This window comes from Sinocyclocheilus anshuiensis, unplaced genomic scaffold, assembly GCF_001515605.1.
Source record: "Sinocyclocheilus anshuiensis isolate Anshui unplaced genomic scaffold, SAMN03320099.WGS_v1.1 scaffold964, whole genome shotgun sequence".
Taxonomy (NCBI): Eukaryota; Metazoa; Chordata; class Actinopteri; order Cypriniformes; family Cyprinidae; genus Sinocyclocheilus; species Sinocyclocheilus anshuiensis.
Genome location: NW_015552666.1, coordinates 495,803 through 506,690, shown reverse-complemented (window position 1 = coordinate 506,690; position 10,888 = coordinate 495,803). Strand labels below are relative to the sequence as shown.

General features: G+C 38.7%; 1 protein-coding gene across 4 annotated transcripts in view; it reads left to right on the top strand.

Moving 5' to 3' along the window:
* Positions 1–10,301, top strand: part of LOC107667382 (la-related protein 4-like) — a 21,233-nt gene extending 10,932 nt beyond the window's left edge. For 2 of the 4 annotated variants that reach the window (XM_016459039.1, XM_016459042.1), the window contains exons 5-17: positions 751–887; positions 973–1,076; positions 1,426–1,536; positions 1,982–2,035; positions 2,727–2,927; positions 4,392–4,495; positions 4,934–4,975; positions 6,438–6,629; positions 6,965–7,013; positions 7,123–7,299; positions 7,415–7,539; positions 7,855–8,035; positions 8,147–10,301. In XM_016459039.1, coding sequence (XP_016314525.1) covers positions 751–887; positions 973–1,076; positions 1,426–1,536; positions 1,982–2,035; positions 2,727–2,927; positions 4,392–4,495; positions 4,934–4,975; positions 6,438–6,629; positions 6,965–7,013; positions 7,123–7,299; positions 7,415–7,539; positions 7,855–8,035; positions 8,147–8,524 — 1,855 coding nt within the window. In that variant the 3' untranslated portion in view covers positions 8,525–10,301. The remainder of the gene's footprint in view (positions 1–750; positions 888–972; positions 1,077–1,425; positions 1,537–1,981; positions 2,036–2,726; positions 2,928–4,391; positions 4,496–4,933; positions 4,976–6,437; positions 6,630–6,964; positions 7,014–7,122; positions 7,300–7,414; positions 7,540–7,854; positions 8,036–8,146) is intronic. The other 2 variants (XM_016459040.1, XM_016459041.1) reach the window with 2 other exon arrangements.
* The last annotated feature ends 587 nt before the right edge of the window (positions 10,302–10,888 follow it).

Below are 10,888 nucleotides of genomic sequence, written 5' to 3'. Positions count from 1 at the left end.
TGTTGCTCCTATAACAGCTTTTTTTATCAGTTCTTTTGTCTTTAAGTCGTTATATTTCTCACATATTTCTGCTCATTCTAAATCAGATACAGATAAAGTAGCACAGTAAAGATTACATTAATATGAATGCATTAGTGAGAGCGATTGCGTGTGTGAATTAATTCTACCTGGCAGCGTCTCTCTACTAGTAGTGAAGCTGTGGAATTTAGTTATTAAGAAATAAATGCTTGAACTTTTCAGTTTCTAAGCTATTTTATTGAGAAATCACAGAACAGTGTTGACAATACATTTCCGCGCTGAATGATTCTGTGCGCGTGATGTACGCGCGCTACTGTCTGTAGCCTATGTTGTGTGCGTTACAGTGCAGCAGCGCATTAGATTAGAACGGCGATTAACTTACCTGTGCAATAAGCTGTTTAAAACGTGCATTCTCCTATTCAATTTCGAGCATCCAGTAATATAATCACACATGTCTTATGGAGCGCTTTCAGAATATGCATTTATTTGTCATTTGAGCTGTTTGGAAGCGGAGCGTAAATGTGGAAGTCCTTCAAAGATTTCTTATCCTGTTGTGCCCTCTACAGGACCAGCGACTAGTCGACGTCAAGCTTAAAGTGTCATGGCAGAGCATTGAAGTCGATTAGTCGGTGCAACCCCTAGTATCCAGTGAAATTCTTATGCACACTGACCATTTCGAGTGCAATGGATATCACTGCAAGTGTTCATCTGTTCATTGCGTTTTTCTTACAGAGAGAATCTCTCCAAGGACCTTTACCTGATGTCTCAGATGGACAGTGATCAGTTTGTCCCTATTTGGACCATTGCAAGCATGGAGGGGGTCAAACTGCTGACTACTGATATGGACCTGATACTTGAGGTGCTACGAGGTAAAACAAACAAAACCCGACCACAGTTTCAGAGTTTGTTCATTCCTTACAATGCTTTAATTCCTTTCTTTTCTGTCCTCCTCAGCCTCTCCCATGGTGCAGGTGGATGAAAAGGGGGAGAAGGTACGGCCAAACCACAAGCGATGTATCATCATCCTCAGAGAGGTTCCTGAGACCACACCTGTAGAGGTGAGAGCACACTTTATGGTCATCTCTTGTGGCTGTATATAGTAGAGACTGGTTACCATTACTGTGGTCACCCCAATTTTGATCAGTATCGCGCTTGGAAGGATCCAGAATCATTGCTGCTGTTGAGATTTTATTGTCTGTCTTTTTCTTTCTTTCTAACTCCTCATTTATCTATCCTTATTCTTATTCGTCCCCCCCCCCTCCTTCTCTCTCTCCCTCTCTCAGTACAGTATATTTTGCCCTAATGACTGTGAGATTATGAGATCTGAGGGATATCTGGCCTCCTATTTGTCAGTAGTTTTCACTTATTCTTTTTATTTGCTGACTGATGCTTTTGTCTCTCTGTCAGGAGGTGGAGGCCCTGTTTAAAAGTGAGAAGTGTCCGCAGGTTATCAGTGTGGAGTTTGCACACAATAACAACTGGTACATCACATTTCAGTCTGACACTGATGCTCAGCAGGTATTATTGACAAACACACACAAAGGGACTTTCTCATGGAATAAATGTTTGTATAAATAATTGGTAAAAATCATATGTGAGGAATATTTCATATTGTGTTATTTGCAAGTAAAAATCGCATGAATTTATTTACTATAATATGGTTTATGACTTTTTAATCTGTATGATGTTTAACTTTGTTTGCCATTATAATTATTCATCAAATATGGTCATAATGAAATCTAAAAAGCTGTAGGTAAATATTTACCCTTTATGCGTTTTATATTAATTTATTATAGCTAAAAAGGCATTACAACATCCATAGTAATTGGCTGATACAATAACAAATACGCACATTTGCTGTGCTGTTGTTGCATTAATAATGCCAAAAGTGTTTTTGCATTTTCTCTGCTGGTTTAATAACTGAAATGTTTTCTGGATTGACTCATGTCTCATTGTTTTACAGGCTTACAGATACTTGCGTGAGGAAGTCAAAACCTTTCAGGGCAAACCAATTATGGTGAGTGTACATTGTGCTGCCACCTCTCTTGTTAGATCAGCTGTCATTTAAGCACCCTGGATGTGTGCGTTCCTGGCAAACACTTCAAATACAGCTAGTGTCATCTTGACCACTTGTGATGATTAACAGGTTTCTCTGAAGTATTCAACTTCGACCCTTGTTCTTTCAACCAATCAGTGATCAATTATACCATCGGTGTGTAACCAATAGGAAAGACCCCATAGACTGTGTATGGGATTATGTAATCCTCAAATCAAGCTGTTTTCGTCCTGTTCAAAGTCTCGTTGCGTTAACTTGTATGACAAAATGCATTTTATCTTGTCCAACATCCTAAATAGACAAACAAAAGGCATCTGTATGAGTAATGCATGAGATGCGTCTGTGCCATATGAAGGAAATCTGCTTTCCAGTGCTCTGCTAAGACAAAGGTTCACGTTTATAACCAAGGTGCATGTATTGTTTTACTTATGTTTAGAGTGCGTGTGATTCTCCTGTCTGTCTTGCTTTCTCTCTGTGAGTTCCGCCCTGATTATTGTGAGATTGAGATCTTAGGGGATATGGACAAATGTGAATACTGATTTGTCATTTATGGCCTCCCTTTAGTTTCACAACTGAGTGTAACGCATAATGAATGATCTTTTAGATGTTCTGGTTTTAATAAAGGTGTCTCTTTGTATGTTTGTGTCGGTAGGCTCGCATCAAGGCCATAAACACGTTCTTTGCTAAGAACGGTTATGGGGCAGTTGAATCCGGGGTTTACTCCACTCCATCACAGTACTCGTCTCCAGTTTACCTGCAGCAGGTGTACCAGCCTCCACAGCAGTACCCTCTCTATAGCCTCCTGCCACAGACTTGGACCCCCTCACCCACCCCTTACTTTGAAACGCCACTGGTGAGAATTTTATCTTGAAATATGTTGTGAAGAGTGTTAAAAATTAATAAAAAAAATTCAAGTGGTTTGCAGTGAGAATTCCCCATATAATAAGATGAACACTACCTTTTCTAATATGCTGATATCAGACCTGCCAACCTGTACGCATTTTGAGTAACGGGTTCGCATTTTGACCTTAAAGTACGCTGGTATGATTTGTCACTCTAAACTACGCAAAAACCTGGTGTCCTGTCCACGTGCAGTAAACAAGCAACAGAAAAAGATGAGGAGTTTAACCAATCAGACTGTTTTTTCCGGTTTTGCATTTAAATTTCCGTGTGTTTTATTTCTCTCCAAACTGGCTCTGTTTTTGTGTCCTTGAGTCGCGTGCTGAGATGAGGAAACACGTGCATGGTGCATCTGAAAAAGCAACATAAGCCGAGCATTACTTCTAATGCGGAGCGTTTCTAAACCTGTTGTCCAACAAAACCGACCATTAACATACTCCACAACATCAAACAAATGTTAGAAATAACTTCCGTCCTGATCTGATGTGGCTTCTTATCACAGAATGACGCAGAAATATATTCTATATTTCATCACACTGATTGTACTCAAAAATAATTTCAAAGGTTGGCAGGTCTGTGATATGGTGCTCAAGAAACAATTCTTATCTCAGTTAAAAATGATGCTACATAAAATTGTGGTGAAAATGTATAATGATTTCTCTGAATTATTTAAAACGGTATTTATTTGAAATATATATATTTTTTTTTTTTGTAGTAATGTAAGAGTATTTATTGTCACTTGATGAAATTAATGCTTCCTTGCTAAATAAAACATACAAATTTTTTTGTTTATTTAAAAAAAAAAAGTGAATCAAAAACCTATGTTCAGAAACACAAATGTAGCTGTATATGAAAGATGTTTAGAGCAAATTTGGTTGTTTTGACCCAGTGATGATAAACTAAACACATAGAGGGAAGCAGGGAGTGATCAGAAGATTTTGGGAGATCTTTTTCTTCTCCTTTTCTGCTACTTTTATCTCACTTTTCTTCTTTCTGTCTCTTTCTCCTTTAAGTCTCTGTCACTCCTGTCCCAGTGAGCGTTAAGATTATGAGATCTGAGGGTCACTTTGACTATTTGCTATTGGCTGAGCATTGAAGCAATTCATTTATAGTCATTTTAGAACCGCTTTAAATGTGACTCTTTGTTTTGTTACCTTTGTATTACAGTCATGAATGCTGAAGGTATAAGCTGATAATCACAGTGGGTCTCCTAGTTTGTAATCAGGGTTGTGATTGCAGGCTGAGCTGCAGGGGACTTGCTGCAATGTAGTCAGGGCAGTTGAACGGTTACCATGCCAACAGTTATTTGGTTCATTTAGCATATCACAATGTAAAGGGGTGCTTTGGCCATGTGTCACAAAAATGTGAATTCAACTTGGATGTGTGGGTTAATCTCAGCTGTTGATTTATCTTGCAGGCTCCATTTCCAAACAGCACATTTGTTAATGGCTTTGGCCCAGCAGGAAACTACAAAACTGGCTCCTCTCCAATCAGCCTTACGCACAACTACCCCCGCAACCGGTAAGATCCTGAAGCCTACAATTTGTTTAAAGAACCTCTTTCTTAGTCTATTCCTTTTAATAATAGGCTGGTTTTAATGAAAAACTGACTTGTTTCAAGGTCACATTAAAACCATCTTGTAGACATTAACTTGCTTTGCTGCATTTCAAATATGTTTCTAAAGATTTGGTTTTATATATTCATTTGGCTCACACTTTTGTCCAAAGCGGCTTACATTTTACTGAAGCTATACATTGAAAAGATGTTTGTTTTTTAAGAATCAGACTCATGACCTTGGCATTGCTGGTGCATCCTTTCCAATTGAATTTGTTGCACTTTTTGTCCAAGTGTGAAAATGAAGTTTACCTATGTTGATTTCATCTCGTATGCAGAAAGTGAGGTGAAGCTTTTGTGTTTGGCACACTGGAGTCACAATGACTTTATTCCTTTACTTTCTAGACTTCCACTTTATTCCAGAAAGAATGTAATCAATGCCTTCAGGTAGATGTGGTCTGCTTTTATTGGAGCATTTCTTTTTCCTCAGTTGTCATCTTGTGCATGTTCATGTACCATGCAAACTGCTTTAAAAGATTAGAATGCCAGAACTGCATTGTGGTGATTGAAATGTTTAGTCTAATGTTAGACTAACGTTGTACCTAAGGGATGGGCTGTATCACATCACTTGAAGCATTCCATAGTGATTGACCGTCATAACTCGGCATGAAGCCTTTCACAGTGAATGAATGTCAGTGCATTGTCATCAGATCTGTCATGTGACCCTGTTTTGCATGTATCATCTTTTGCTCTGTGTATGAGAGTTTCCTGATGGTGTCTTGGGAAGTACATGCATTATAGATAAAATCTGCATAGGGGTTGACCTGATGAGATCTACAGGACAAGTTAGCCAGTAGCCTATTTATTGGCAAAAATGTCTAATGTACAAATTTTGGCTGAAAGGAAGTAAGCACAATCTTTTACACGAAGGAAGATTAGGGGCAGTTGTAACAAGTGGTGATCATATTTATCATGTTTAGGGATGCACAATATAGGATTTTTGCCGATATCCGATATGCTGATAATTTTCAACTCCTTTTGGCCGATAGCCGATACCGATATACAGTTATTTTTAATTAGACATTAGAACCCTGGGGAGGCAGCCACTGCACCTACTATTACTTGTTTGGTCTATCACACACCAAACGCATCATTCTGTACATGCATTCTCAGTTTGAATGCAGGATCCAAAACAGTGAATTTATTCATCATTCAGGCAAAACTTTGCTTCAAGAATGAGCCACAATGCTGACGTGATCTAATCGCTAGCACACCCTGAGCACATGTGAGTTCATGTATTCTTCTTATCGGCAAGACATATCGGCATACTTTTTCATATCAGGCCAATGCCGATATTTACATTTAAAGCCATTATCAGGTGATTCTGATATTGGTCCGATAATATTGTGCATATAATATTATGCACAATATATAATATTATGTCCGATAATATTTTTAGGTGTTACTTTGCCTTCTAAAGATGCAAAAAACATTTACTCGTTACTCAAGTTTGGAATTAACACAAAAGGTTACACAGGCAGAATTCTATCTGCTTAATGTTGATTTATCTCAAATAGTGAGATATCAGCTGTAAATTTCTTTTGGTTTAGTTTATACTGGTTGTCTGTACTGCTAAAAGGGAGAACTTCTGCAAAAGAAATGGAAAATGGTGTCACTTCAGGAACTTCTCAACCAAACAGACATTTCTTTTTGTCACTACATATCATGTATAACACTTCCATTTGTGATGCTTGTTCTGCACAGCCAGAGAGACCACCCTTAAAGCCCAGCTGAACAAACGTATCTGTTCTACAGATGTTTACTGAGCTTTGCTCTGGCTTTGGAGCCTCTGTTATAGTTGCATGCAGTCACCTCTAAGAAACCTCTGATTTTTCTGTGTTCTGTTCAGGAATCATGTAAAGCCACAACCTCGTGCTGACGTGGGTCAGCTGACAGAGACTTTGTCTAGTACTGGTTGTCCCCAGCCACCATCCACCTCTACTTCCGAGACCACTGCCTCCACCCTCATCCCGCTCTCTGAACCACAGGTTTCCCCCAGAGAGAACCACCACTCAGATATTGGCATCAGCAGCCGGGCAAGGTCAGTTTTTTTTAACTACATTTTTTTTTCCCCCCCAAGAAATTTAACTAAGCGGCACATTTGGTTGTTTTGACCCAGTGATGATCAACTAAGTGCATAGAGGGAAGCAGGGAGTGATGGGAAGACTTTAGGAGTTATTTTTCTTTTCTCTGATCACTACTTCTCCTTCCATCTCTTCTTTTGCTTTCTCTCTCTCTCTCCCTCTCCTTTAAGTCTGTCACTCCTGTCCCAGTGAGCAGAAAGATTGAGATCTGAGGGTCATATGTTGAGTGTGTTCACTGAATGGTGACTGGTTTGCTGATAGGAGTGTATTTAACAAATTGTGATGTGTCCAGGAGGGGAAGCTATCGTGGCATGAGGAGGAGAAGAGAAGATGAAAGAATGGCAAGTCCTAAACATTTATTACATTGCTCTCTGAAGTACTTCATTTTTTTTATGCATTTATGCTCAATTATTTGTGCTTCTCATTTCATTTGGATTTCATTTTTCACAGAGGCAAAATCCTGATTCAGAAGTGAAAGCTCCTCCCCCTAAGTTTGACCTCGCAAGCACTAACTTCCCGCCATTGCCAGGAGGTGTGCCGAGTCGTCTGCCAGGTGTGACTGTGCAAACTGAGTCGGTGTTGGAAAATCGCATGGCAGATGTAGTTAAGGGCATCAGCAGGGACAAGGTAGTAAGAACTACTACTTGTAATCATTTATTCTCAGTTATATTTGTTTTGCTTGTTCGCAGCGAATCTCAGATATCACTCAAGTAAAGTTACCATTTTTCTGGGTTTTGTTTAGCAGGAAACAAGTAAGCAAGATGTCGGTCAAGATCCCAGAACATGTCCAGTGGAAGCTCAGTCGACCGAACCCTTCACTCCAGCGCCAAAGCTTCCTGCCTCAAAAGAGGACACACCTAGCACTAGGTACACACATACATGCACAATAGCATCTTATATTCTGAAGAATTCAACAATGTGTTAAAAGTATCATAAATTACCTCTGAACAATACTTTTACTAATACTATAATTTATCTAGGATTAATTTATAAATGCATTGTAAATGTTAATGATAAAATATAATACGTTTTATAACCTATTGATTAATACATTTTAAATATTATAAAAGTAACATAAATTTTTGCTATACATATTTCAAAAACATGCATATTAAAAATATAAATAATCAAAAGGTTGTACAAATAGAAATGGGTTGATTCAAATCACATTTCTCTCTATAGTGCGTCACATCAAGTGAAGAAACCTGAGAAAGAGGTTCAGGTCTCTGACACGCCTCCAGACCTTGCATCAGTGACTGCAAAGCACGTCCAGCCCATTTCTGCCCCCAAACCTTCATGCAGCCAATCAAGCACTTCAAGCACTGCATCTACACCACCTGACCCAACAAGCGCAACTGTCCAGGTAAATGCATTCATTTGCTAAATTCTAAATGTTTCTGTTGCTTGTTCACATCTGAAGGTCAGAATGGCGATGTCTGTCTGTTAACTTGAAGGTTTTATTGAATCACTTTAGGAGCCTCGGAAACTGAGCTATGCGGAGGTGTGTCAAAGGCCACCCAGAGACCCTCCCCCTGCACCAGTAGCCCCGCCCAGCCCCAGTCCCACCCCTTCTCCCACCACAAGCCAACCACTACGTGAACTTCGTGTCAACAAAGCGGAAGGCCCAGCCTCATCCCGCTGCATCCCTGGTGAGAAATTGGAGAAGGGAAGTGATAGTCGGACATCCAGAGAGCCTACTGGATACCAATGTGGTAACGGCCCCAGAGGGTCAGGTTTTAAGCTCCGAGAGCAACAGAGACGGCCTCTACATGGTCGACGCTCCTCTCCACAGACGGGGTACAACAGACGCAGTGGAAAAGAACAAAACATCCCACCTAGATCGCCAAAGTAATGCCTCGTATGCCCACAACGCGTGCACACTTATATAATAAAGTAAGACTATATAAAACTATATATATCTACATATGAAAGCTGGACTGTTGCACTGTGGTGTCGGAAGAACTCTGCTTCCCAAATGACTGAAATCTGGGAAGTTGATCCTTAAAAAAAATTACAGAAGAAAACTAGGAATTTAAGGAAGACAAAAAAACTCTTACACTTGAAAGGAGAAATGGAGGCTATGCTTCCTGTGCTGTCTGTGATTTACAGCAATTAATTAGATTGTGAATGATTTTTTTTATTTTACTTGGAGTGTTTAAGGTCCTGGCACTAGTGTAGAATGCTTTACCTTGTTTTATATATAATATCTTTAAATGATAGTAGTAATGTTGGTGAGAAATCAAGCCAGCACATGTGCTCCATATGCAACAGATAACACAAAGACAGCATGGCAACACCACCACAGGGCCAAAACTCACATTTGTGTGTGTCTTTTCATTACTTCCTATGTTTGCACCAGTCCTAAAAGGGTCTGGGGAAGAAGTTCGATTCAGATGTGATGCTTTTGAAAATGATCACATGATTTTGAAAATTATCAAATGATTCATAATTGTTTGTTCTTTAATTTATTGAAAGCGTGCACAATATGAAACTTTACAGATATCCCAAAGTGTGATTTCTAGACTTGGAAAAGTTAATAATATTGTTATTATAATTAATAGATAATTAACAGCTATAAATTACTCTAATATGATGAGTCTTACGTTTAAAATGATTTCTAAAAGTCCTTGTTCAAAATTTCTTATTTAGTCATTACAATCAATTGGAAAAGTCAATGAAATTTATTGACCTGAAAATGGTGGAAACCTGTCTATATTTGGCATGCATTTTCTAACTCAAGCAGGTATTAAGTGTTTCACATGATTCAGAAAGCATAGAGTGAATCAGTTGTGCACATATGCCATTGTGTTGTAATCGCTTAATGACTGAATCATAATTAAATCATGAGGTGCCTATAGATTCCCACCCCTGGTCTATAACTGGAAGACAAGTGTGTGTACCTTGTTCAGACAAAGGAAGAGGGAAATGTGTAGGTTTGAAGGACACACTGAACAGGAAGTTTGTCATGACGAATGGATGAAGTAAGACATCCATTGAAAAAAGATTTGGACAAATATATTCAAGGAGATTTTTGAGTTGGTGTGTGGTGCTGTATAGTGCCATACAGTGTCATGTGATGTCCAGTGTTTCTGAAGGCTGGGTCTGTCAGTAACAGAAAGATCCAGCTGCTTTGCTGAAAGAATGAGTAGAAATCATTCGTGTAGATGAGAAAAAAAACACTGTTTGTCTTCCTTTCCCTTGGGAGTGCAAGTCTTGTTAGTGTTTTCTAGTGATCAGGTTGTTGTTTGTAGTGTCTGCTTTTGACAATTTCCGTTTGTTTTGTTTTTTTCTCCCCTCTGCTGTAGATGCTGGTGACTATAATCAGGTTGAATTTTATGCTCTGAGTTAGTGTGCTGCTTCAGAATCGCCATTCATGTCCAGTCTGTGATATTGAGTCAGTCTGTTTGTTTCTTTGTATGTTTAATGATAATCTGTATGTGATGCTTGCATTTATGCCTATACATTTCAGGTATGATTACATGTAATATACCTGCTACAGCACTCATAATATACCTGTCATCTAATCTCATGTCGATGTAGGTAAAAGAGATGGAACTCAGGACCTCAGAGGAAATAGGTGATGTGTATGACTGCTAATTTTGTCCAATGCTTACTGCGGGATATATATATATATATTTTTTATATTCATAGCCTTTTCAGTCCAGTAACCACATTAAACTGTTTCGGGGTCTTAAGTTTCAGTTAATAATGCATATTTGAATGTTTAAAAAAAAAAATGTTTAATCAGTGACACTGTAATGCATGAGTCTCTCCTCAATTAGTTTTTATCCCCTCCTTTTTGTCTCATTCACATGTATGGCTGGGTTGTGCATAGATTCAGACCAAAGTCAAATCGGCAGAGAGACAATCTCAGGAAGTGCTGTTTAAATGCAGTAGCTCCTCCCTCCTCTCTTATCATTCTGCCATGGGCAGGGCCACTGTTTAATGAGTGAGTGGTTAAAATCGTGATTATGTTGATTAGTGAGTTGAACAATGTATGTTTTAGTTTTATGAAACTTTGTGTGTAAAACCTTATAAAGGTGTCCTTTGAATAATTTCTCAAAATCCCCTACTTTTTATTTGACTGTTTTAGGCAAAATATTGGAGGGAAATTTCATGCATCAGTTTTGTTTTAATTTAGTTTTAAATTGTCTGTTTCTTTAACTTTTCATTAGTGTGGCTTTCTTGCCCTAACATATGTGTGTTATTAGTTTAA